At 55.1% G+C, this 27,525-nt stretch overlaps 2 protein-coding genes across 2 annotated transcripts; both read left to right on the top strand.

Annotated features, from left to right (window-relative positions):
• The first annotated feature begins 4,994 nt into the window (after positions 1-4,994).
• Positions 4,995-10,357, top strand: ADAT3 (adenosine deaminase tRNA specific 3). The gene is made up of 2 exons (XM_043465541.1): positions 4,995-5,097; positions 9,286-10,357. The coding sequence occupies exon 2, from the start codon at positions 9,303-9,305 to the stop codon at positions 10,353-10,355; it is 1,053 nt and encodes a 350-aa protein (XP_043321476.1). The 5' UTR covers positions 4,995-5,097; positions 9,286-9,302; the 3' UTR covers positions 10,356-10,357.
• On the top strand, positions 5,011-21,845 carry SCAMP4 (secretory carrier membrane protein 4). The gene is made up of 7 exons (XM_043465542.1): positions 5,011-5,097; positions 11,950-11,998; positions 13,561-13,689; positions 14,122-14,278; positions 15,543-15,644; positions 18,580-18,697; positions 20,307-21,845. The coding sequence occupies exons 2-7, from the start codon at positions 11,992-11,994 to the stop codon at positions 20,484-20,486; spliced, it is 693 nt and encodes a 230-aa protein (XP_043321477.1). The 5' UTR covers positions 5,011-5,097; positions 11,950-11,991; the 3' UTR covers positions 20,487-21,845.
• The last annotated feature ends 5,680 nt before the right edge of the window (positions 21,846-27,525 follow it).

Genomic DNA, 27,525 nt, shown 5'->3' with positions numbered 1-27,525 from the left:
GAAAAAAAAGAGAAAGAAATCACCAGCTAATATAAATGCTGGAAAGACAATAAAATAAAGAGTGGGCCAGGAAAGAACAGGAAGACCTGGAGATGGGGTTCCTTTTTGACACTCCATCCCCAGGTGGCCAGGGATTTGGGGAGGATCAGCTGGAATGTGTGCCTGGTGGTGTGCGTTTCCAGTCCCCCTGACAAGAGAAGAGGTCATTCTATGGTTGCAACTCAGGAACAAAGGTTTGTGGTCTTCCTAGCTGTGCCAGGCCTGTTTTTGGCTAAACTAGGCAGACCTTGGGATGTTAGTGGTGGGAGGCGGGGGCGGCGGTGCACACAGAAACCTAAGGATGAATATAAAATAATCAGAAGGACACAGATGCAGTGAAAGAGAGCTGCGTGGTTAGGAGATTGCATCAGTTTGCTCATCTTTAAAATGGGTTGCTAGTGGTGCTGTCTTCCAGAGTTGTTGAAAAGACTAAATGAGATGATGTAAAGTGTTTAGAATGGTGTCTCGTAACAAACAAGCACTTAGTAGATATTAATCACTGTTAATTATCATCATTAATTTCAGCATCTGAGACCTGGCAACTCAGAGAACAAAGTAGGTTATCATTGTGTGTAAACTAAGGGTTAAAGGGCTGTGAGAAAAGAGGTTGCATTTCAGAATCTTGCAATACTTGAGTTTGCAAAGGAAACTAATGTTTTCCGGGCTTGGGAAATTGCCAGATGACAGATGGCTGGCATCAAAGCTATGGTTTTTCCGGTAGTCATATACGGCTATGAGAGTTGGACCATAAAGGAGACAGAGTGGTGAAGAATTGATGCTTTCGAATTGTGGTGCCGGAGAAGCCTCTCGAGAGTCCCTTGGACTGCAAAGAGATCAAACCAATCAATCCTAAGGGAAATCAACCCTGAATATTCATTGGAAGTACTGTTGCTGAAGCTGAAGCTGCAATACTTTGGCCACCTGATGTGAAGAACCGACTCAATGGAAAAGACCCTGATGCTGGGAAAGATTGAGGGCAGGAGGAGAAAGGGGAGACAAAGAATGAGATGGTTGGAGGGCATCACTGACTCAATGGACATGAGTTTGAGCAAACTCTGGGAGATAGTGAAGGACAGGGAAATCTGGTGTGCTGCAGTTCATGGGGGTCCCAAAGAGTTGGACATGACTTAGCTCTTAAACAACAACAGATGGCTGGTGGCTGATCTTGTGTGTGTGTGAGTGATAGAGTCACGGAGCCCTCTTAGAACCTGGGTAACTAGGTAAGGATTCACTTGCTGAGTGTCCTGTAACTCCTGGGAAGCAGGGGCTGGCAACTTTCCCTCCAGGCTCTCGCAGCTTTAATCTGCCTTCCCTGGGGAGCTGAAGGCAGCCCCCACAGCCCATCTCCAGGAAGATCCCCACAGAGGCGGGAAGCACCTGGGTCCCATACAGATGCCCATAGCAACCTCAGAAAGTCAACAGGATGAAGAGCCAGATACACACAAGCCACACAACTTGGCACAAGAAATGTTGACTTTGGCCCCAGCCCCATGGAGATAGGGTGGCTTGGAGGGAAGCCTCTCTCCCCCCAGGACACATTTGTCAACCGCCTGCCCTGCAGAGGAGAAAGGCTAATGACTGGCAGCTGACCCAGGCTTCTGACTAACTCCAGGGTGCAATCTGCTGCTGCTAAGCTTACAGTTTGGGAACCGATTCCATGGTTCTGCTACCTTTCAGTTCTGGACACTAACCTGCCATCGTGAGTTTTGATGGTCACATTACTTGTCGGATGTGCTGGATGAAGGATCAGGTCAAAACAAAAGGAACATTAGGAGCTGAAACTCTTGATTTTCAAAAGCCTGAAGTATGACTCAAAAAAAAAAGAAAGAAAGGAAATGTATGGATACCAAAGGGGGAAGGTGGGGAGTGGGGTGAATTGGGAGGTTGAGATTGACATATATACATTATCGATACTATGTATAAAATACATAACTAATGAGAACCTATTGTATAGCACAAGCAACCTGATGCTCTATGGTGACCTAAAAGGGAAGGAAATACAAAAAAGAGGGGGTATATGTATGTGTACAGTTGATTCACTTTGCTGTACCGTAGAAACTAGCACAACATTGTAAAGCAACTATATTCCAATAAGAATAAAAATAAATAAAAAAGTTCCTCGCACACAAACACACACAAACCCAAACCAAATCCACAGGAAAGACCAAGGGTGTCCTGATTAGGTATGGCTGGATCAAGGTGCTTAAACAATGTTGTTAAAGGCATGGACTTCTCTTTCTTTCTAGGATCTGCCCTCCTCTGTTTTGGCTTCATCCTAGACAAGATCAGCTGTGGGGTGGCAAAACATAACTCCTGGCAGCTCCAGGCTTTCACCCTAAGGAACCATGAGTGACTCTGCTTATATTAATATTTCTGACAGTCTCCCGGCTGACTCTCATTGGTCCAACTTGAGTCACAAGATTATTCCTCAAACCAGTCACTGTGGACAGGGGGACCCTGCAGGCAGACAGGTGGGTGGGGGCCAGCCAGCAACTGTCAGGCTGTGGAAAGAGGACTGCAGAAATCTTATCTATCTTTGTTCTGCAAGGAAAAGAGGGCAGGAGGAGGTAGGAAGTCAAGGACCATTTCTTTTCCTCTCTTTTATGTTGTTCTTGTTTTTAGGAGAATTTCACACAACAAAAAATTCACCAATTTGGTGGTAGAGAAGGCACATCCACAATGTGTATAACCGTCAACTCTAATTGTGGAACATCTTCATTTTTAAAAATCTTCTTGGTCATACCACACAGTATGTGTGATCCCAGTTCCCCAACCAGGAATCAAACTGTTGGCCCTTGGTACTACAAGTATAGTGTCTTAGCCACTGGACTACCAGGGAAGTCTCTAATTGTGGAACATCTTTATCACCCCAAAAGGAAACCTCATACCCATTAGCAGGCACTTCTCATCCCCTCTCCCAGACCCTGGCCCCACCATCTACTTCCTGTCTCTGTGTATTTGACTCCTCCAGGGACTTCCCCTGAGTGGAATTAGACAGTGTGTGTCCTTTTGTGTCTGCTTCTCTCACTGAGCCTCATGTCCTCAAGGTTCAGCCACATTATAGCAGGTGTTAGAATCTCCATCCTTTTCGTGGCTGAATAATATTCCATTAGATGGACCACATTACATTCATCTATTCATCTGATGATGGACATTTGAGCTGTTTCCATCCTTTGTCTATTGTGAATAATGCTACTATGAACATGGCTGTGCAAATACCCATTCAATCCCTGCTTTCCACTCTTTTCTGTCTATACTCAGACATGGAATTGCTGTATTTTGGGTAAGTCCATGTTTAACTTTTTGAAGAACTGTCACAATGTTTTGCAGAGCAGCTGCACAATTTTACACCCCTATTTGTGTATTTTTGCATTTTGAGAAATTTAAAACATGCAGAAAAATAGGTTGAAGAAATCCACTTTTTAGATGCAAAAAATCTAGGCATTGCTTTTAACGACATACTAATTAAAGAGCAATTTTTAAAAATCAGCAGGGAATTCCCTAGGTTCACTGGTTAGGACTCCCGCTTTTACTGCCAATGGTCCAGGTTCAATCCCTGGTTGGGGAACTAAGATCCCACAAACTGCCTGTTGTGGCCAAAAAAAAAAAAAAAAAAAAGCTAGACAGGAACGTCTGGCTAGCTTGAGTGGGCCATCCAGGGATGGAACGTCTTTTTTTTTTATTTGTTTGTTTGTTTTTAAGTTAAAAGCACACATCAATCTAAGCTTTAATTGAGAAAAGAAAAAGAGAGTGACTAGCTTCAAGTAGAATGGCTTCCCCCCATGCTGTTTCACGCAGGAATAGAGCGGGACACCAGGCGATGCTTTGCAAATTAAGAGGAGAAACACAGAGGATGGACTCTCAGGGCCCTGTAGGGTTGTGGAGCTGGGGTGCAGCGAGGACTCCAGGAGGGTTCTCTCCTCCAGCCACCAGCTTCCAGACATTGGACGTATCTTGCCAGAGGATTCCTTGTTTGTTTTTTGATTCCTTGGCTTTTGAAGGAGGGGAGCAGGGAAAAAAATGGAAAGATTGAAAATTCCCCTCTTTAGGATCGTTTTTTTGGACCTAAAACTTTCTCCGTGTTTAGCAGTGGGGTTAAACCAAGGTCTTCCAAAGCCTGCATTGTGGACAATTGGGGAGGCTGATTTCGGGGCATCCTATGCATTGTAAGGCTTCCCTGATAGCTCAATTGGCAAAGAATCCGCCTGCAATGCTGGAGACCCCGGTTTGATTCCTGGGTCAGGAAAATCCCCTGGAGAAGGGAAAAGCTACCCACTGCAGTATTCTGGCTTGGAGAATTCCACTGACTGTATTGCCCATGGGGTCGCGAAGAGTCGGACACGACTGAGCCACTTTCACTTGCTCAGTGACATCCTAGGCTTTGATGAGAGGAGGACCCCCACCCTCAACCCCGGAGTAGCCACCACGTACGTAACCACCCCTGGGAGTGGAGGGACAAACTGCCCCTGGTTGAGACTCTGGTTTTAATCTCTAACTAGAATGAATAACTGGATTTTCTCATAAAATTAGCAAGTTTTGCCTGGGAGCGTCAACAGATCCTCTTCGTCTACTGTAGAGACGATAAAATAAGGCCGGGGTCGGCTGGGTCCGCAGACCATAACTGGAAGCCGACCTTAACCGAGTCTGTGGGGTCAGGATCTCTGGAGCCACGTGGCGGCAGCAAACTGCACTCTGGGAGTGACTGCAGCACGTGGCCTGAACCCCTCTGCCTCAGTTTCTTCACTCTGCTGATTTCCCAAAAGGCTCGCAGGGTCCAACTTTTCCTGCCACCGTGCTGGGTCTCGAACCCTTGACTCAGAGCTCGCCTCACTATCTTGCGGGTCACAGCAGCCGCGCTCAAGAAAGGGGAGGTATGAGTCGGTGGTGCGCGCGGCCTTGTGGTGATTGTAGTCCGGGCCTCGCCTCCGCCTCGCGCCGACTCCGCCCCTGGAACTACGCTCCCGTCGTGCCCCGAGGCTCCAGGCGGTGGCGGAGGCGGAGCAGGCGGGCTGGTTGCTAAGACTTGGTGAAGCGCAGCGCTTCCGCCCGTCTCCTCAGGTAAGCACACGGCCCCGGGGTCTCGGGCTTTTACGACCCAGGCTCCCGCGGAGGGCGAGGAGGGCGGAGGCAGGGGGCGCGCCTGTGGAGGGGCGCCGGCCGCGCGGGGAGCGAGGGGGCCCAACTGGACCGGGCTCGTGCGCGCGCATCGGGCGAACGCGTGGAGGGACGCGTGTGCGCGTGCGCGCGGGCCGGCCAGGTTTGAGGACCCCTGTTTCGGCGCCCGTCGTCCTTCTGCGCGTGCGCTCGCCCCTGCCGTCCGGTTTTGAGACCCCGTGCCCTAACTGCTTCCGCTGTGCTCAGGCCTCGGGTCTTGGTCAGCCTTCTACCTCCGTGCTGTCGTGTTACCAGCTTTCCGCCCGCTTTGGGCGAAAACCCCAAATCTTTCTGTACGTCTTGTTTGTGCGCGCGCTCAGTCTCTCAGTTGTGTCCCACTCTTCGACGCCATGGATTGTGGCCCTCAGTTTCCTCTGTCCATGGGATTTCCCAGGCTAGAATACTTGAGTGGGTTGCCATTTCCTTCTCTAAGAGATCTTCCCGACGCAGGGATCAAGCCGCATCTCCTGCGTCTCCTGCATTGACAGGCGGATTGTTTACCACTGAACCACTTGGGAAGCCCTAAGAATTGATAATCTTTGCTGATACTTAAGGGAAGTGTGAGTTTTCAAGGCCTTTTTAAATTTTGGCCTTGGGTCTGCCACACCCCACATGCACATGGTTATCGATATTTCATGCACACAGGCCTGCTTGTAGGGTTGTTAGGTTCTGCAAATAACCAGGCAGGTTGCCCCACTAAATTAGAATTTTGTGTAAACAACAAATATATGCACACACACATATATATATATGTATTAGTATAAGAGTATCGCAAAGCTTCCATGGGACACATTTATGTTCAGAAGTCATCTGCTCATGTGGGTTCACACTTAGCGGGGTGTGCTGCATGTTATCTGGGGACCCTGCTTTGTTGGGGAGTTTGTCAGATGTGGACATTAATGCACCTTCCCCCTTCCACGGGGCCAAGTTCTAGATACCATATTTGAAGCCATCGGCCGCCTTGGCTGTTCAAGAGTCCAAGACGCCAGCACTGGGTCTTCCTTCTGCTCAGGGCTCCCCACCCTGCTTCACCTGCTTTCCAGGTCCAGCTGTGGGTCACTGCCTCCGAGGAGCCTTCCCGGAATCTGCCCTTCCAGGGCACTGGCTCCTGAGAAGAGCTGTGCCCTGGGGTGGGCCCAGCCTCATGGATTTTCTCACTTTCTGTCTCAGCCAGGGTGGTGGTGGATCCCATTTTACTGAGGGGGAAGCTTATCCTGGGCGTAAGGCCTGGTCTCAGCCAGGAGAATGTGGGCAGGGCCGTGACACACCCAGGGGTGAGATAAGGCCCTTACCTCTGGTTGTAGACGCTGCCTCAGCTCACTGAATAAGCCCCATGTTCTTGATGCCTCCTGGGCTTCAGGCCTCGTCACCCAGTGAGGGGATTGGCTGTTGGGGGTCCCAGCTCCCTGGTCTCCTGGACCCTCCTGGACCTTCCCCACAGGCCCTGACAGTGGGTGCCAGCCACAGAGGCTCCAACCATAAATACAAAGGATTGTGGAGGGGGCTGGCCTCCACCCCATTGGAGCACAGGAACCTTCAGGAGGTTGCCTGGCTGTGGACAGAGGGAGGTAGACACACCCAGGGAAGGGCCTGAGCTGGGCGGAGCAGCCAAGTGCGCAGCAGGGAGGGTGTGGGGCAGTGTGTGTGTGTGGGGGGGTGTGCATGCAGGGCGCTCGGCCAGGGTAGGGCAGTGGGGTGCCCAGAGCTGGGGTGGACGTGTGATTTTGAGGAGGAAAAGAGGAACAGATCATCCTCTCAGCATGCTGAGGTCCCCAGGGTTCATTTAAGCAAATCGCTGGGCGTGGGGGCCATTCCCAGGTGGGCCGCAGCTCCCAGTCTGGGTGTGTCACCCTGGAGAAGCCTGTGTCTCATCTGTAAAGCCCCTCCCCACCATGGGGCTCAGAAAGCAGAGTTGGGAGCTGTTGGCCGTCGGGGCTGCAGCTCTGCCCTCCCAGGCACGTGGCCCTGGGCAAGTCCCTTGGCCTCTGGAAAGGGACCAGCCCCGCAGCCTCTGTCTCGGTCGTGGGGGAAGTTGGGGAGCCCATTTGCAGGAGTGAAGACAGGCAGTGGTTTCAGCACTGGCAGCAGTCACGAGGTCTGGGCCTTGTTCAAGGTGTGCTGTGACCCTGGTGGCTCAGTGGGTAAAGAATCCACCTGCCAATGCAGGAAATGCCCGTTCGATCCCTGGGTCGGGAAGATCCCCTGGAAAAGGACATGCAACCCACTCTAGTATTCTTGTCTGGGAAATCCCCTGGGCAGAGAGGAGTCTGGTGGGCTACATTCCATGGGGTCACAAAAAGTCCAACATGACTGATTGACTAAGCAAGCATGCACGCCCTGGTGACTGCCAGATTTCCCCACCGCCGCCACAAAGAGCAGCAGCTTTACTAAGGTACGGTTCACATAGTGTGGGGATCACCCACATATTAGTGTTTTTTAGTGTATTTACTGTATTATATGACCATTACCTCTGTGTAGTTCCAGAACACTCTGTCTTCCAATAGGAAGCCTGTCCCCAGGAGCAGATCCCCCCACCCCCTACCTCCTAGCCTCTGACAAACAGGAACCCACCCTCTGTGTCTGTAGATCTGCCTGTTCTGGATGTTTCCCATCAGTGGAATCACGCCCCGTGTGTCCTACGTCTGCTGCTTTCACTGAGCATCATGTTCTCGGGGTCCGTTCACGTGGCAGTGAGTGTCAGGGCTTCTCTCTTTTCCATGGCTGAGGGATGCTTCCGTGTGTGGAGGGACCACCTGGTGTTTATGTGTTTATCTTCCAGTTAACACGTGGGCTTGCAACCACCTTTTGCTGTTGTGAGTCGTGCTGTGTGTATAGATGGCTGTATGGACATGTATGGACATGTGTTTCAGTTCTCCTGGGCGTGCACCTGGGAGTGGGGTCACTGGGCCAGATGGTGGCCTCCTGGTGGTTTTTATTTGTTCTCCCTGGAGGATGGCAGCCCCACCAGCAGCAGTCCGAGGCCAGCCTCCTGTCTCTGTCACTTGTTTTGTTTCAGTCAGACAGAGATTGCAGTCTTGAAGGGACAAACAGGACTGTGTCTGTCTTGCCCGGGAGACAGTGGGATCTTTTGTGGCCTGGACCAGGCTGTGGGAGCCGTTTTGCCCTGGGCACGGTGTGTGCTGGGAGCGGATTTAGACCCAGCATGCCCAGGACCCTCCTCAGGGCCTGACGTGGCCTGGGCGTCCTGGGTACCCGAGGGGCCCCTAGCCATGCTGTGTGTTTGCTTGTAGTGGTTGGTGAGGACCTCCTGTGCCCGCTGCAGGGCCCATGGGCTGAGGAATGATGAGTAGGCTGCACTGCAGCAGTAAGGGCCAGACTGTGACACGGTCTCAGCACACCTTGTCCATGGGAAAGAGGTGGGAGGGGTTGGTCCAATCCCAGATACTGCCAGGGCACCGGGCTCTGCAGCCATGGCAGAGAGCTCCCCTGGAGCCATGTGAAGGTCATCTGTGGCCCATTTCTGCTGTCATCCAGGGCAGCCCTGACCAGTAGGAATATAACGTGAGACATGTACACGAAATGAAGTGTGTAGAAGCCACGTTTTGGGAAGCTACAAAGAAACGGTTGAACTTAACCTTAATCATATGTTTATTTAACCTGAGACATGTAGAGTATTCCCACTTCAGCCATGTAGTTAACACAGCCATCCCTCGGCATCCATGGGGAACTGGGTCCAGGGCCCCCAAGGATAAGAGGATCCAAGGATCTCAAAGCCTTTGAATAAAGTGGTGTAGTGAGTCGGTCTTCTGTGTCCGTGAAATACAGAAAGAGACTTAACGAGACAGTTACATTTTCTATTTTGTATTAAGTCTCTGGGATCCAGTGTGCATTTTTGCTCATGGCACTTCTCAGTAGAAAAAAGGGGGCAGAGGAAAGATACCCAGACAAGGGCGGTTTAAACTCTGTGCAAACACGGCGTTAGTAAGATGTGAGTGAGAGCACAACTGCTGGTGCCTTTTGCTCGGTGGGACGAGCCTGCAGACTTGGCACGCTCCTGGGACGACCCCTCCAGCTCGTCAGGCCCCACCACAGCCTAGGATGATGCCCTGCTCCGGTCTCTGTCTCCCACAGTCAGAGCCCCACTGAGGATGGACCCCGCCCTGGGCGTCATGGAGCTGCGCAGAGATGCAAAGGCCAAGAGTCCTGAGCAAGAACCGCCGTGGCAAGCCCTCCCGGTTCTGTCAGAGCAGCAGTCTGGGTCCGTGGAGCTGGTGCTGGCTTATGCTGCGCCCGTCCTGGATAAGAGCCAGACCTCACGCCTCCTCAAGGAGGTGTCAGCAGTCCACCCGCTGCCTGCGCAGCCTCACCTCAAGAGGGTGCGGCCCAGCCCTGACCCCAGCCGCCCGCACTCACTGGAAATGCTGCTGTGCCTGGCGGGGCCGGCCCGGGGCTTGCGATCGCTGGCCGAGCTCCTCCCGCGGCCGGATGTGGACACCCGTGGCCTGGGGCAGCCCTTCCTGGTGCCTGTGCCTGTGCGGCCGCCCCTGACCAGGAGCCAGTTCGAGGAGGCGCGCACTCACTGGCCCACGACTTTTCATGAAGACAGGCAGGTGACCCGAGCCCTGGCTGGATGCCTCTTCTCGGCCCAGGAGCGGGCTGCGATGCAGGCCCACATGGAGCGGGCCGTGTGGGCCGCACAGCAGGCAGCCTCGAGGGGCTTGAGGGCCGTGGGCGCGGTGGTGGTGGATCCGGCTTCAGGCCGCGTGCTGGCCACGGGCCACGACTGTAGCAGCGCTGCCAGCCCCCTGCTGCACGCTGCCATGGTGTGCATTGACCTGGTGGCGCGAGGCCAGGGCTGCGGTGCCTACAACCTGGCGCCCCACCCTGCCTGCTCCTTCGCGCCGGCCGTCCGCGCCGGCTCTGTGCGCAAGCTGGACGAGGACGAGGATGGGCTGCCGTATGTGTGCACCGGCTACGACCTGTATATCACCCGCGAGCCCTGCACCATGTGTGCCATGGCCCTGGTCCACTCGCGGGTGCGGCGTGTCTTTTATGGGGCGCCCTCGCCTGATGGCGCACTCGGCACCCGCTTCCGCCTGCACGCCCGGCCTGACCTCAACCACCGCTTCCAGGCCTTCCGCGGCATCCTGGAGGCCCAGTGCCGCCAACTGGACCCCGACGGGCTGGACCCCAAGGCATAGGCGCTAGCCCGGACCCTTCTTGGCTTTCCTCACATCGCCAGGGGCTTTTGCTCTGTCTCAGCTCATGGACACTCATGCTGTTTCTGCTGGCACTTGGGGGGCATCCCCTTTCTGGACACGGTCTTCCTCAAAGTTGGGCAGAGTGGGGGTCCAGCTGGCCGAGTAGCCAGGCACCTTCAGACCCAGGTGGGCCCCTGGGGTCACCAGCGTTGGGTCCCCTTTTCTCAGGTGTCAGGGAACAGCTTTGACATGTGAAAATAAACAACTTAAACCAGGTTGGTGTCTGTTAACAAAGGCGTGAGGCCCCGGTGGCCGAGAGTCCCTGGGTCAGGGTGGCCATTTTCTCTGACACCTGGATTTGCACGAGGAGGTGAGCTGCTGAGTGGAGTGTAGGCAGGGAGGGGCCCTGAGTCTGGATGGCTATGGCTAGAGCCTAGGGAGAGGGCCCACCAGCCTGGATATTGCTGACTGCATCAGTCTCCCGTCCTTCCCAGGTGCCCAGAGGGTCCCTGGAGGGGCCAGGGGGGTTCTGCCTGCTCTGGAGTGGTTAGCCCTGGAACCCAGGTGTACGGGACTCCGAGCAGCAAATGTGTGTGCTGCAGGTCCCTGAGACATCCATGCCTCGAGCCCCCATCCCAGGGCTACTCCTTGCCCATGGGGGCTGGGCAGGTGGAGGGTCTGCTGGAACCGGAGCGGCGGATGGCCGGTGGGGCCTGCGGCAGGAGGGCTGGGCTGGGCCAGGCTCCGGGTCCCAGGGGGAGGCCCTCTCCGAGCTGGGGGCCGGGGGTGGACCTGAGGACTCTGGATCATTGGATCCTTCCCTTGGACCCCCTCCATGTGGGGCTCTGCACCTGCTCAGTGCCCAGCACTGGGGGCCATTCAGGCTCAGCTGTGCTGGTTGGGTACCAGGTGTGGCCACGTTGCTTGGCCTGCTTCCTGGAGAAGGAAATGTCTGCCTCCTAGGTCTTTGTGCAACTGGTGCCTCTGTGGTGCCGCCTCTGAGGGGCTGCTCCATGACACAGGCTCCTGGGCTCCTGCTGGGCAGGGCCGCTGGGTGCCTGTCCTGTCTCCAGGCATTTCAGTTGGGTTGCAGTGGGGTCCTTGGCCTTGCAAAGCTCACAGGGGCAAAAGCCATGGACCAGAGAGGTTGTGTAACTTCCCTGAGGTCACACAGCAATGAGTGTGAACTCAGTTTTTGGTGACTCGGAGACTTTGTGGCCACAGGAAGTGTGCAGAGCCATCCGTGGATAAAGGGAAAGTTTAAGGGTTGGGTGACTAACACTTTCACTTTTGTGGGGGAGTTGGGGAAGGACAAGGCAGGAGGGCAGTAGTGGTGGGTCACTGGGCCCCTCCACCCAGATGCCTCCCCCACATCAGTGGCAAGCTGCCTGGGGTGGTGGTGGTGGGCTCTGACATGAGGTGGTGACTGGGGTCACACATGCAGGGCTGGGTTGGCCTTGAGCCAAGAGCCCAGATACCCCTATGGATGCTCTGGTAGTTAGGGCAGTAACTGCAGTGGCCCCTGGATCCACAGGTGGTGTTGGGCTCGCCCTGCAGCCATAGGGCCCCCCTGACTGTGCCTGTCTCCCTCCAGGTGGCTGCAGGCTTCCACTCCCACCCTGTCTTCACAGCGGAAATGTCAGGTGAGTCCTACCCGCGCCCCGCAGTGGGGGGTCCTGGCTTCTCGGGCCATCTGGAAAGTTCCCCAGGCAGCTGGGCACACTGTGACCCCAGGAGGGGCACAGCCTCGCTCTCCTCCCGGGATAGAAGTCGGGGTTGCTCTGGCCACTGGACTGGACAACAGGGTGACGAGTCCGCACAGTGAGCACCTGGCCCAGCCAGCAGAGCCCATGGGACACCCAGGTAGTTGCCCGGACGTGGAGCTGAAGTGGGCGGCTCCAGGCAGCACTTTGTTACTGTGCTATGAGGTCTGTCCACTGCCCACCACGGTGGCACAGGTGCTAAAGAGGGACCATACAGAGACGAGTTCGGCCCCTTGGCCATGGAGACATGGAAGATGGAAGTGTTCCGTGTTGGAAAACAGGAAGTCCCAGGACTTCCCTGATGGTCCAGTGGTTAAGACTCTGAGCTTCCACTGCCAGGGGCCTGGGTTCATCCCTGGTCAGGGAACTAGGATCTTACAAGCTGCACAGTGAGGCCAAGGAAACAAAAACAAAAACCCCGTGGAGCCCAGACTCCAGGAAGAGGACCCAGTGGCAGGTGTGGCTGTGAGATGAAGTCATGTTGGAGCAGAGTGGCCCTGAGATAACAGTGGGACTGACATCCTAAGATGGAGGAGACGTGGGCACAGACACAGGGAAGCAGGGAGGATGGGGCAGAGGCTGGAGGGACAGGTTCACAACCCCGGGGCGCCCGGAGCATCTGAGGGAAACGTGGCTCTGTGACACTGGAGATGATTGCGACAGACCTCTGTCCAATCAGGCCTCCCAGCCTGTGGTCCTTTGTAACGGCAACCCCAGGGAGCTCCCACATCCCAGATGCCACAACCTGCCCTGGAGTCAACAGTGTGGATATGTGTGGACCCTGCTGTTGAATCTTCACATGTGCCTTCACATGTTCACTGTTGTAAGAAATCGCCACAGACTCAGATACTTAAATGAAATTTGTTCTGGGACTTCCTGGAGGTCCAGTGGTTAGGACTCCATGCTTTCAGTGCTGAGGGCGTGAGTTCAATCCCAGGTGGAGGAACTAAGATCCTGCATGCTATGTGGCATGGTCAGAAACTAAGTCCATAAATAAATAAGTAAATAGAATTTGTTCTCTGACAGTCCTGAGGTCAGGAGTCCCACATGGGTACCACAGGGCTGAATCCAGGTGTGGGCAGGGCTGGTCCCTCTGGAGGCTCCCAGAGAGCACTGGCTCCCCCCTTTTCCAGCTTCTAGAGGTGCTGCATCCCTGACTTGTGGCCCCTCCCTCCATCCTCACAGCCAACAGCACAGCATCTCACGTCTCTCTGCCTCTGACCTTCCCCCTTCCCTTTTATAAGGACCCTATGATGGCACTGGGCTCCCCAGGGAATCCAGGATCACCCCGTCTCAGGGGCCTTAGCTTAATCCCTCTGGCGAAGTCCCCTCTGCCCCGTGAGGTGATGCATCCACAGGTCCCAGGAGCAGATGGGCACAGCCCTAGGGCCACTACAAGCTGAGTGCAATGTGAGTCTTTTTCTGCCCTCCCATCCCTGCAGGAAAGGAGAACAACTTCCCCCCGTTGCCCAAGTTCATCCCCCTGAAGCCCTGCTTCTACCAGAACTTCTCTGACGAAATCCCTATTGAGCACCAGGTCCTGGTGAAGAGGATCTACCGTCTGTGGCTGTGTGAGTCAGGGGGAGGGGTGCACTACCCAGGTGGGTGGGAGCCTGAGGGTTTAGTAATAAAGCTTTCCGATGGCTCAGTGGTAAAGAACCCGCCTGCCAATGCGGAAGCTACAGGAGATGTGGGTTCAGTCCTGGGCTGGGAAGAGCCCCTGGAGGAGGGCATGTCAACCCACTCTAGTATTCTTGCCTGAAGAATCCCATGGACAGAGGAGCCTGGCAGACTATAGTCCATAGAGTTGCAAAGTGTCAGACATAACTGAGTACATACACTGATGAGCTCCTCTCCGGAGTGGATGGAGCAGGTGGGCAGCGGCACAGAGCCCCAGCCCCCCAGGCCCTTCTCTGGCCCCAAGGTCCCTGTGCTCGTGGGAGCCACACCCCAGTGGTAGGGGGTGTCCCACTCAGCGCCCTCTTTCTCCTCCCCTCCTCTAGTCTACTGTGCCACCCTGGGCGTCAACCTCATTGCCTGCCTGGCCTGGTGGATCGCGGGTGGCTCAGGCGCTAACTTCGGCCTGGCCCTGCTCTGGCTGCTCCTCTTCTCGCCCTGCGGCTATGTGTGCTGGTTCCGGCCCGCCTACAAGGCCTTCCGGTGAGTTGGGGTGGCCCCTGCCCTCCAGGGGCCCTTGGGGAGTGTCTGGGGTTGACGGTCAGCTCAGAAACAAGAGCAGGTGACCTCACTGTGCGTGCCCCCCTCCGGGCCAAGTCCTGAGAGGGGTGCACCCTTATCTGCAGCCACCGCCTGGCCCAGGTGTGAGTATGCCTCTTTCTCATGTTTGGATGACACTGTACTGGGGTCCACAAGCCACATCCATCTGTCCCTGTTTTGTTAATGACTTTGTTGACATATTGTACATACCACTCAGCTCACCTGTTCAACAGCTTGGTGTTTCTAGCATTTATACAAGGCTGGACAGCCAGCATGTCTAGTTCCAGAACAAACCAACAAGAAACCCCATCCCCATTAGCGCCATCCTCATCTCCTTAGCCTCTGACAACCAAGAACCCACTCTGTGTCTGTGGATCTGCCTGTTCTGGACTTTTCCCATCAGTGGGATCACTCTGCGTGTCCTTCTGTGTCTGCTTCTCTCACTGAGCATCGTGTTCTCAGGGTCCATCCACGTGGTAGCAAGTGTCAGGGCTTTATCCCTTTGGGGGTCTGAGTGATGCTCCCATGTGCGCAGGGACCAAGTGGTGTTTCTCCATCATCTGTGGATGGCATTGGTGTTGCTGCCCCCTTCTGGCTACTGTGAATCTTGCTTTGTGGCTTTCACCCCAAACCTGCCCTCTGCACTCAGGCATGTGCTATGTCTGTTCCATGTGGCCCCTAATACCAGACCCTCAGTGGGAGTCAGGTGGGGCCCCTGGGGCCCTTTGGAGACAAGAACCAGAAACGTGTCCACTTGTGCTGAAGCGAAAGGGGCACTGTGACTTCAGGTCACAAGCTGATTCCAGCAACTGTGTGCAAGAATGGGGACCCCCCGAGGGCTTTGGGGGCAGCCCAGGCGCAGCCCTGCACTGTGAGGTCCCGCCCATCCTCCATCCCAGATCTCCCCTTGCTTGCCCTCCCTATGTGAGCCCCCTGCAGCCTCCCTTGTCCGGGACAGCAGGGCATCACAAACCCACCACGAACCTATCAGATTGACCTCAGGCTATTGGCAGGTCCTTGGGCATAGTGGGGGCTCCTAAATCCCCTTCCGGTGAGGAGCATGTCAGGGGTGTCCTCCTCCTGGGGGCGGGAACCGGAGGTGCGGTGGATAGCCGGGTTGGCCTGGGCCCTTCCTCGGCCCCGCCCCTTCACTTTCACCCCGCCCTCCCCTCCAGTACTGGTAACAAAGCCGTTTGCTTCCCTCCAGATCCGACAGCTCCTTCAACTTCATGGCGTTTTTCTTCATCTTTGGAGCCCAGTTCATCTTGACCATCATCCAGGCCGTCGGGTTCTCAGGATGGGGCGCGTGGTAAGCTTGCGGGGTCAGCCATGGGGACATGTGTCACGCGCAGGACAGACATGAGCTTAGGTGGAACACTGTGGCCAGAACACCAAAATGCCAATGGCCAGACAAGGGTGAAGTCTGCTCCTCGCTCTTGTAAACCGCTACCCTGGGAGGTGCCGGGTTAGTAGCCCGTGCGCAGTGGTTCTTGTGCCAGTCACCTGACCCCCGGGAAAACCTGGCAGACATGTCCAGCTGTGTGTCCCCGGGGTCCGAGAGCAGCTGGGAGGGCCATGCCCCACCATCTGGGAGAGGTATTTTCCATTGCTTCCCAGGTGGTGCTAGTGGTAAAGAACCCATCTGCCCAAAAAAAAAAAAAAAACCCGTCTGCCCCTGCAGGAGACATAAAAGAGGTGGGTTCAATCCCTGGGTTGGGAATATCCCCTGGAGGAAGGCATGGAAACCCACTCCAGTATCCTTGCCTGGAGAATCCCATGGACAAAGGATCCTGGCGGCTATAGTCCATAGGGTCACAAAGAGTCAGACACGACTGAAGCGACTTAGCACTCATTAACACATGAGGTGTCTGCCGCTGCTATAGTGAATTATTCCATGTTCAGTGATTTGAAACAAACTTTTCATCTTAAGTCCCAGGGGTCAGAATTCATGTAACCCACAGGTTGGCAGGGCTGGTCCTTCCAGAGAGCCACCTGCTCCAGTCTGGGTGGCCGCAGTCCTGCAAGTCCCCTCCAGGGGGCGATGGACAGCATGGGGGGGGGTCCACTGTTGCTGTGGAGCTACAGGGACACCCGACCAGTCCTGGGCCCTGGGTATCCATCCCTCCCCGCTGGCCCCAGACTTCCACCATCCGCTGGGTGAACGCTTCCCTGTCAGTCCATTCAGAAGGCCTTTTAAAACCTGTGAGACGTTTTATGTGTAAAAGACTATAGTGCTGCTTCACACTAGGAAGCAACAGTGACCAGAGGCTCAGACCTGTCTGTCCTGCCTGCTTGTGACCTTTTCACATGGGGCTTCTTCGTGGTTTGCAGATCTGGGGTAGAGCGTCCACCCCAAGCTGCCTCCCCACCCGTCTGACGCCCTTGCCTCCACTGGATGTGGTGGGCACAGTGCCCTCACCCACAGTGCTACCATGTCAGGCCTTCCCCTTGGGGTCCCTGCAGCTTGTTAACAGTTGGCCTTTGTGGTTGGTCCACATTGGACTCCAGGTAGGGTGGAGTGTGCACCCTCCGTGACTGGGACCCCCACCGCCTGTCCTTTCCACAGATGGGGCTTCCTTGAGGTGCCTTCCCAGCCCAGAAAGGCAGCCACTTAGGTGCACGATTCTGGTTCTGTGTGTTTACAAGGATGGAGGTTCGATCACTCTCTCCAGTTTCAGAACATTCCACCACCCCAAAGTGAAGCCCCATCCCCATGAGCAGTCCCTTGCTCATCCGCTAACAACCAAGAACCCACTCTCTGTGTCTGTGGATCGGCCTGTTCTGGACTTTTCCCATCAGTGGAATCACACGATGTGTGTCCTTCTGTGTCTGCTTCTCTCACTGAGCAAGTGTATTCTCAGGGTCCGTCCACATGGTAGCGAGTGTCAGGGTTTTGCCCCTTTTGGTGGCTGAGTTGGTGGGATGCAGTGTGTGTGCCTGTTTGTTGTGGGTGGACCGTTGGGTTCTCTGCTCTTCTGTTGCTGGTAGTTCTTCTGTGCATTGTGTACACCTGTCTGTGTGGACATGTGTTCTCAGTTCTCTCTGGTGGAAGCCTGGCTGTGGAATTTCTGGGCCACATGGTAACTCTTGAACCTTCATCAGAGCTGCCAGACCCTCCCCTGGCCTTCGCAGGCTGCATCCCCATCTCCCTGGCTCTGGCCCCTTGAGCTCCTGGCTGAGTGGCCCTGGAGGAACACCTCATACCCTCATCCCATCCCCCTTATCTCCAGGTCTGTCATCTTCCCAGACCCCCAGCTATGCTTACACTCCCTCAAAGTGCAGAGCAGTGTGCATTTGTACGCGAGGACGTCCCTCCTGGCTTCTCAGAGGGGCGAGGCGTGTCCACGTGTGTGTGTGTGTGTGCATGTCCAGCAGGTTGTATACCTGTGCACATGTGCGCACACACACACACATTTTTTTTTTTTCTGTGTGACTTGATCTTAGTTCCTCAACAGGTGATTGAACCTGGGTCCTGGCAGTGAGAGCACAGAGTCCTAACCCCTGGATACCAGAGAATCCCCTGCACACGTTTCTGTAAACTCTCTCTGGAAGTGTACTAGCAGATGAGGGATGCCAGTTTCCTCTGGGCTGGGGAGTGGCGTTGACAGGAGAGAGGCATCTATTGTGTGTTTTTCTAAGCTTCCTGAACTGTGTGGTTTTGTTACTCACTAAGAAAAAACATTCTCAAAAGTACTCTATTTCCTGCCTCCCCCCCACCCCACCCCCGGCCTGCCTGGACCCCAGATTCATGTTCTCCCATGTGCTGGTTCAGACCTTCAACTTTCTCTTGTTTTCACATCTCCTTAGTGTAACTGACGTTCATGCTTTGCCCAACCAATGGGTGTTTTGATCATCCTCAGATTGTCCTTGTTACAGACACTGGATGAGTGAAACAGTTCGGGGAGAAGGAAATGAGTGTTTAAGCCTTGTTATGGGTCAGACCCCATCGTGCTCCAGAAAGGGTGCAGCCCAAACTGACAGAATAGGGTTTGTTTCTCTGTCCTCCACACGACATGTGTTGGGACAATGGTGTGAGAATGAGACCTCTGTCTGACCTGCACGTCTTTGTGGGTGGGCATCACTCCCTAAGTATACTGGCCCCGTGGTAGTCCTCATGGGAATCCCATGTCTCTGCTGGTGGGTTACCTTTTTCTTTTTGATTTGCCGGAGCTCTTTACATAAGAGAGGTAGTGGGCCCAGCTGCCGGTCCTGCTGGCTCCCACACATGTTCTCGCCCCTTGCAGTGGTTGGCTGGCAGCCATTGGTTTCTTCCAGACCAGCGTCGGGGCCGCTGTGGTCATGCTGCTCCCAGCCATCATGTTCTCCATGTCGGCTGCCATGATGGCCATCATGATCATGAAGGTGAGTCCTCCAGCTCCCGGGATGTTCCACTTCCCCCCTCACATCCTGTTCTCTGACCTCCCATCCCTGGGACTCGTCCTGGCTTGTTTTAGGAGCAAGAGGCCAAGCGCTGGCGAGTGAAGTGATTGCTGACAGCAGGGCAGACTCTCTGCAATCTGGGCCTTTGACTACCTTCCTTCCTGCCCACATAGCCTTCCAGGGAGGAGGGCAGACAGCGCCGTGTGGCCAAGGGTGACCACTTCCATATCGGGGCAGTTGGGTGTCTGCTGGAGTCCCCAGCATGTGTGTCCCAGAGGGTTGACCACACTGCTGATTCAGCCACCACTGGCCACGTGCTGCTGCTTACAGTTAAATCCAAATTAAGTGAAATTAACTAAAACTGAAAATTCACATCCATCGCACTGCCCTCAAACCGAGTGGCCTTTCAGGCTTTGAAAGGCTGGCACTGACTGTCTCCACCATCACGGCCACTCCCTGGACGGCCCTGCTCCAAGTGCCTTGAGGCACCAGCAGGAACATGTGCACTGTAGTCTGGGGCATTGACCACACGAGGGTTGTCCTGGGACCATGTAGAGACTGATGGCTGACAGTGCGCCTGCCTGGCCTTCCCAGGGTGACCTTCTTGGCCATGTGCCTGGTAGCCTGCTTGGGGAGGCTGGATCTGCCCTGTGCTGCAGCCTGGCAAGCAACTCCTGAAACCTGGATTTGGGGTCTCTCCAGCCTCCGTGTTGCAGGGTCCCAGCTGTTTTTCAGGTTTCCAGGCCTGGGCTGTTCAGCTGGTCCTGAGACTGTCTGGGAGGACAGAAGGGTACTTGCTCCCCCCATGTTTGCCTCCAAAGCCCCCTGACTATGTGGACGACCTGAAGGGGGTTGGGGGATAACCGGGGCAGAACAGACCCTGGAAGACTTGGTCAGAGGCCAGGATGAAGGCCACACAAGGTGGCTGTGGTTCTGGCAGGGACGTGTCACGGCACAAGGGAGGGGCTTCCGAGCCAAGCAAGCCCCCTAGAGTAGGGCCACTTCGTTGGGGTCCCCTGCACCACTCCAGGTTTGGCAGTTCTCCGGGAAGGAAGAAAGACGAATTTTGATGGGAAAGGACAGTACCGTCAGCTTTGCTGGTCAGGAACCTCAAGTTAAATGAATTCAGTTACGGGATTTGCCAGACTTCCAGAAACAGCCCAGCCGCAGATCTGAGGAGCCCAGCCTTCCTGGACAGTGCAGGGGCAGTGGCCTATCCGCTTAGGCCTCTGCTGAGGACATCATTGAAGAGAATGATGTCACCCCCTTGGTGACCTGGGGGTCCCAGGTCTGACATGGCTGAGGGAGGAGTCACCAGGTGGTCGCCAGGCTTCAGACCTGCCCCGGATGAGCCCCTCCCCCGGAAGAAGCACTTGTGCTGAGTGTTGGGGCTTGGCTGGGACAGTGGAGACCCCTGGGGACAAGCCGGCAGCAGTCACAGTATAGGCGTGGCCCTCAGAGCCCCCTGCCTCTGCTTCTGTACGTTTTCTAAAGTTCTTGGAAATGCTGTCATGTTAGTCACGATTGGTTAAGAAAAGCCCCTCCTTGCATGCAAGGAGTGGCCTCCCCACCATCATCCTCACCCCCACAGGTGCACAGTATCTACCGAGGGGCTGGTGGGAGTTTCCAGAAGGCGCAGACGGAGTGGAGCACGGGCACCTGGAGGAACCCGCCGTCCAGGGAGGCCCAGTTCAACAACTTCTCGGGGAACAGCCTGCCCGAGTACCCCACCGTGCCCAGCTACCCGGCCAGTGGTGGCCAGTGGCCTTAGGGGGAGCCAGCAGCCCTGCTGCCCACCTGCCGCCGGCCCACCTGCCCCTCACCGTCCACTCCCACCACCTTGGGTTTGGTGAGGCCCCTCCGCAGCTGAGAGGGCAGCTCAGGGGCTCTCGGCTACCCAAGCCCACATTCATCTCACTCTTGAGGCAGGGCTCCTTGCCAGCTCTGCCCGGAGCTGTCTGGTCACTGCCATCCGGCAGGACGCCCCCCATAGTCTGGAGCACCGTTTGTCATGGCGACGTCCACTGTGCTGCAGCCACACCGGCTCCCTCGGGGTCGCGGGGGGCTGACCGGGCCACCCCTCTCAGAACTGATGACATGGAGAAGGGCCCAGCCCAGGGCCACCCCTCGCAGCCTCCGTCCAGGCAGTCGCTCCTGGCCCAGTGACTTGAGGAGGGAGGCTGTCCAGGCACCAGAGTTCTGTGTCTGGTAGGAGACTGAGGGCCTGGGTGGTGGCTCGTCCTCTAGTAGTGGGCGAGCCTATGGGGAGGCCCAGAGGCTGATGCGCCTCCTCCGTCTCATGATAGGAGCTACTGCTCTCCGTCTGTCTGTCTGTCTGTCGTCTGTTGGCAGCTTGCCTCCAGCTTCCCTGTCTGGGGCCACGCTTGTCCCATGGAGGGGTCTCAGAGCCGGGACCTTCAGGCAGAACCTCATTAGAGCCTGCGGTGGAGGGGGAGGGAGCCGCCAGCCTGCCTCGCTGGAAACACATGGCACACAGGTGCATCTCTTGAGAGTGGAGCCCTTCCTCTGCTGTGGGGCAGGAGCTGGAGTCCCCAGCCTGAGGACGGAGACAAGGGAGACTCAGTAAGTCTGTGCCTTATTAGGAATCTGAATCCCTGCCCTCTCCTTCCCACATAAGCAGCCAGCACCTCTGTGAGGGGACGGGCCAGAGACACCTCCCAGTGTCCTCTCGGCCCTCGTGGGCCAGGCCCCGGGTGCCCTGACACTGCCCCTTGGCTCCCAGTCGCCCAGCTCTCGGGACAAGCCGTACTTCCTGTCCCACTGGCCGCCAGGTCTCTCCCCGAGGCTGCCCCCTATGCCTGCTTGCTTGGCTACTCCTGCTGAACGCCCTGTGGTGCCTGAAAGTGGCCACGGCTGCGAGAGCACCGGGGTCTGGGGCCCAGATGGGAAACCAGGTTCCCTCATGTCCCCAAGGCCGCCTCCTGTGATGAGGCAAGCGTCGCGCTCCCGGTGGGGCCAAGCCTCCCGGGTCCGGGGCACAGCTTTTGATGGGCGCTGAGCAGGTAGTAGGGTGCGCCCACAGCACCCACCCCTCCCCCGCTCCTCACTGCGCGTTGTGGTTTTTGTTACGTGAAGATATCCAGGAAATAAAGACATCCTTTGTGCATCAGGTGAGCCTCCAAGAGAGCTTTCTGAGGGCCTTCCTCCCATGGATCCTGGCTCCTGTGACTTCAAGAGGGATAAAGCAGGACCATGCTGTGCGCCTGGGCCGAGTCCTGTCCACGCTGCCAGCTGCCCTGCCTGGGGACCCTGCCCTGACCCACTGCAGAGGACCCAGAAGCCATATCCTTGCACCTTGGGGTCATTCCCTTCTTGTTTGCTTTCAGTCATGTTCTCTTCACGCTCAACAGCTTTCACTTGAAAAAGGAAATTTGCAGAAAATGAAATACCAGCGCCACTTGCTGTGCGGAAGACACAAGGACAGAAGCGGCTGGAGTAGGAGCAGCTTGGTCAGCAGGGGTCCTCACCCGACTCTTGGGGGGTCCTGGTGGCAAAGTGGACACCCCATGTAGACACGGGACAGGGTCAGTGCATCTGTCACTCCACAGACACTGGGGGAGGGCAGCAGACGCCCAGAGAGAAAGGACCCAAAGTAAGTGATAGAGGCTGTTGCATGCTGTAACCCCAAGTTCATGTGAGGTTCTGACCCCACATCTCAGAGCAGGACTTGCCTGGGAACAGGATCCTTCCAGGGGTAGGTAGTTAAGGGGGCATTGTGTGGGAGCAGGTGATCCTGACGCAGCAGGACTGGGCCTCACGAGGCGGGGTATTTGGACACAGCCACGTGGGGAGGGGCCGCATGAAAGTGGAGGAGGAGTTGGGGTGAGGCCCCTATCAGCCCAGGTTTGCTGCGACCTCCAAAAGCTGGGGGTCGGTAGGTGGCCTCTTGGCAAGAGCCAGCCTGGGATACCAGATCTCGGCCTCTGCCCTCCCAAACTGGAGGGGATACACGGGTGGGTGCAGTCCGCCATGCTCCATCACAGCTGCCCCGAGAGTATCCACAAGTGAGACAAGGAGGCTGTGGGGGTTGTGCTGCCCATTGGCATGGGGGACACAGGTTGGTGGGCAGGAGCACCTAGAGGACGAACAGTGTCTGCTGGAGATAGGATGGGTGGCCCAGGTGGGCCTGGGGGAGGGGATCTGCAACCTGGACTCAGAGGTGATACAGGGGACACAGGACAGGGTGGAGGTGAGGGGATGAAGGCCAGGTTGAGACGGTAGCTTGTCTGTTGGGGTGGCTGGGATGGGACCACTGACCTGGGGCCTAAATGAAGGCTTGATCCCTGGCTCTCCATCCAGGTGTGGCCAGACTGCATGTCAGGCCCCAGGGCAGCAGCCTTCCAGCCTCTTCCAGCCCCCAGTGGCTCCAGGCTTTGCCTGTCCTCACAAACTTTTCTGTCTCTTACAAGGACACTATCCCTGGGGACTTCCCTGGTAGTCCAGGGGTTTAAGATTTCATGCGTCCATTGCAGGGGTGCAGGGGACGCAGATTTGATCTGTAGTTAGGGAACTAAGATTAGCATGGCCAAAAAAAAAAAGTAGAACAAGGTAACCATCCTCGGATTTGGGGTGCATCCCACAGCGCATGACCTCAACTGCATCCTAAGCTTTAATGTCTGAAAAGACCTTGATTCCAGGGAAGGTCCCAGGTTTTAGGATGTGGGGGCACCACTCAGCCTGTCCAGGAAAACCACGGCTTTCAGAGCAGGAAGAGCTGAGGCTGCAGTGAGGGGTCTGGCCATGGGGGACAGGGCCTTGGAATGGACGAGAGCCACGTTCATGATGGTGGTGGACACCATTGGGGAGGAAGGGCTTCCCACAGGGGAGGCTGTGCTGAGAGCATCCTCAGCAGGACCCCTGAGGGGAGGGGCTGCCCTTGACCAGGACTGGGACAGGTCACCTTGAGGGCACATGGTGTTAGTTCAGACGGGACTGGGGTGGGATGGCCCCAACACAGGATGGATGGCTGGTGTCCTTATCCAAGGGGAAGTCTGGACCCAGACACCGAGGCTGGGAGAAGGCAGCTGGAGAGGGGGTGATGCAGCCAGGGTCGGAGAACTGCCAGATGCTCAGAGAAGGGCCTTTACTTCCCCCTTCAGAGGGAACACCACCGAGACACTTCAACCTTGAACTTCTGGCTTCCAGAACCAGGGGAGAGTAAATCTCTGTTGTTGAAGCTGCTCATTCAGGGTGCTTTGTTTTGGCCACCCCTAGACACGCCCGATCGCCTGGTCAGTCTTCATCTCTGTTCCTGTGACCTAAGCTGTCACCAACCAAAATGTCTTCCCCACTGCCTCATGGCTTCTGCTCACCCAACAGGTCAGCTGGGCGCCTCTCTTGAGGCAGCCAGGAGGTCACTGGAGTTGATTCTTCAGAGTAAATTGATTTACGGGAACTTGGCTGATGCCCGTGGCATTGGTGGGTGACTGGGGACCATGAGGCAGACCCTGTTCAGGTGTGAGCGAAGGTTGCTGTAAGGACCAAGAGATGCTAACAGGTCACCATCTTCTGAAGCGTCCTGCGTGATGAGAGGGCAGGACCACAGCCTGGCCCCTGGAGTGAGCTGGCCTCAAGTGTCTTTGTGACCCCATGGACTGCAGCACGCCAGGCTTCTCTGTCCTTCACGATCTCTCAGAGTTTGCTCAAACTCCTGTCCACAGAGTCAATGATGCTATCCTCTGCCGCCCCCTTCTGCCCTCAATCTTTCCCAACATCAGTCTTTTCCAATGAGTCAGTTCTTCACATCAGGTGGCCGAAGTATTGAAGCTTCAGCATCAGTCCTTCCAACGAATATTCAGGGTTGATTTCCTTTAGGACTGACTGTTTCATCTTGCTGTCCAAGGGACTCTTAACAGCCTTCTCCAGCACAATTTGAAAGCCTCAGTTCTGGAGTTCAGATCAGGACAGGGAACGGAGGAGGGCAAGTAATGAAGGGCAAAATCCACAGCCTGGGAAGGAGGGAGGAATAAAACCCACAGAGTATCAGGTGGAGAGATGATGGAAATAGGAGCTTTGGGTGGATAAGGAAGGACAGAATCAAAGTGGGGTTTAAAAAAAAAAAAGATTAGTGAAAGGCGAGAGCGTGCGTGTTAAAGAGTTTAGCAACCAAAGGGCGAGATACAGGGGGGGAGAGAAGAGACCGGAGCGGGGAGGGGCCAAGCAGGCAGAGAGAAAGGTAAAAGGTAAGAAAAAGGTGATGGAAGGAAAGCGCGGGGCGCCAGGATTCGGGAAACGACCCAGCGATGGGTAGGGCAGCTAAGGCCGAGCCGCGGGGGTGGAATCCAGACGCCAAGCGGGGGAGGGGGCGACAGGACGGGGGGGGGGGGGAAGCCTCAGTTCTTTGGGGCTCAGCCTTCTTTGTGGTCCAACTCTCACATTCGTACATGACTACTGGCAAAACAGTTTTGACTAGACCGACCTTTGTCAGCAAAGTAATGTCTCTGCTTTTTAATACGCTATCTAGGTTTGTCATAGCTTTTCTTCCAGGGAGCGAGCATCTTTTAATTTCATGGCTGCAGTCACCATCTGCAGTGATTTTGGAACCCAAGAAAATAAAATCTGCAACTGTTTCCACTTTTTCTTCATCTGTTTGCCATTAAGTGATGGAATTGGATGCCATGATCTTAGTTTTTTTGAATGTTGGGTTTTAAGTCACCTTTTCACTCTCCTTTGACCCTCATCAAGAGGCATGATCCAGCATGACCTCATCTTAACTGATGACATCAGCAAACACTCATTTCCAAGCAAAGTCACCTTCTGAGGTTTCAGGTGGAATATGAATTTTGGGGAGTGCTAAAAAGGGTCAGGCACAACTTAGCAACTAAACAATAAACCCATACCTCGGCCCTAAGAGTGGGGCAAAGGCGTTCCTCGTGGGGACCCCTTGGGGACAAGTAGGACACTGTATGTCCTGTGCTCCGGGGACTAAGCCTTTTTAGTTTGGTGGGATTTCAGGTCTTGGCAATGAGAAGTCAGGGTCCCAGGAGACCCGGGGAAGTTGAGATGCTGGGTCAGCCTACGCTGTACCTCAACAATGGCAACCATGTAGTGGCAGAAGGCCATCGCCTGGGTCGTATTTCACACAAATCAGGTCCTTTGGCCTCCGTGTGCTGACTGGTCCCTAGAGGAGACGCTGATTGGCTCCTGAGCCAATCAGAGATGGCGGGGCAGTCACATGGTACAGACCTGGTTGCTTGGGGCTCTTCTCAGAGGATGATGGGTAGACCCCTGGAGTGAAGTGCCCGGGGAGCTTCTGCATCCTTGAGGCCTTGGTTTCTTTCTTGGGGGCTGCACCATGCAGCAGTCCCTGACCAGGGGCAGAACAGTGCCCCCTGCAGTGGAAGCACAGAGTTTTCATGTTTTCATGGCTGCGCCGCACAGCCTCTTGTCTTCTGACCTTGCTTTATGTTTGGTGGCTCACAATACCAATCACTGGTTAGCTTATGTTGCCAGACCTCGCCTGCAGCCACTGGGATTGGGGTGGGGGTGCTGGGCCCACCCTGTACTCACTGGTGGAGGGCAGCTGAATTGGAGGTCAAATCTGGGAGACACTGGGCACTTTACTTGGGCTCCATAAGCCTCACTTTCCACATTTCGAAAATGAGGATATCTGTGTCCAAGTTCCTGCCCCACTGGGGGAAAGACCTGGCCATAGGGAGAGCTACTACTTCCATTCAGTTCAACAAAAGCACATGGCCCCCCAACTTGTGTTTGTGTGCTGGAGCTGGACAACCAGGATGCAGCCCTGAACCTGTCCTGGGATCTTTCCATGGACCTGCCTCTTTCATGGGTAAAAGGAACAGAAGAGAGCATTTCCTGTTTGTCTCTTGCTGAAACCCACAGCTGTTTGGGATTTATTAGAAAGCTGGGATGTTGTTTGACTTACCCTTGAGGGATGGGGGCAATGGGGAGACTAGCTCATCCTCTTTACAATGTTATTTTGTTAGAGCCCCAAAAGGTGTTTTTTTTTTTTTTTTCCCTATCCCAACTTTCCCAAATGGTGTCTCCATGATCAAAGCTGAAAGGATGCAGGAACATGTGGGCCACATTTGAAGTGGGTTAAAGAGGAAGCTTTGAAACCTGTTTGCTTTTTCACAGATCCTAGGTGATTAGAAAGAAATATGTCCATGTGAGGCAGAAGGTCCTATGCTGGCAGTTCTTTATTCACTAACCCATGGATTCTCATGATGTAAGGGAGTGGGGTATCATTAGTTACAATTTACAAAAGAAGATGCAGAGGACCAGAAGGGGTCAGTTGCCTACCCATAGTCAGACAGCCTCTGGCTGGCTCAACCCCAACCGTGGCCTTTCTGCAGTCTTTCATCTGCACAAGCCACCCTGCATTTTACAGAAGCAAGGCTGGCGCTCAAGTTTAATGGTCAAACACCTCTGGAGGAGAGGCCACCATGCTCCCTGCTCTTATGGGAGTTGAGCACTGGAGAGCAGGTTTGTTTTTTTTTTTTTTTATTTTTTTTTAGTTCTACCACTTTATTGCTACCAACCCATTTCCCTCCACCCTTGTGCACACATGCTCAGTCATGTAATCCCATGGACTTCAGCCCGCCAGACTCCTCTGTCCATGGACTTTTCCAGGCAAGAATACTGGAGTGGGTTGCCATTTCCTTCTCCAGAGCAGGTTTTTTTTTTTGTTTTTTTTTTTTTTTGAACGTTAAGAACGAAGAGAAGAGGACAGATGGGGCCAGGAAGTCTGAGTAAATACAATTCCCGGCTCTCCAGAATCTGGAAGGACCTTAGAGTCATTGGTTGTTTCGTTCATAACAAATGAACCA

The sequence above is a fragment of the Cervus canadensis genome, chromosome 4 (genome assembly GCF_019320065.1).
Source record: "Cervus canadensis isolate Bull #8, Minnesota chromosome 4, ASM1932006v1, whole genome shotgun sequence".
Lineage (NCBI taxonomy): Eukaryota > Metazoa > Chordata > Mammalia > Artiodactyla > Cervidae > Cervus > Cervus canadensis.
The sequence above is the reverse complement of the archived record's forward strand: the minus strand, read 5'-3'. Positions and strand labels throughout refer to the sequence as shown.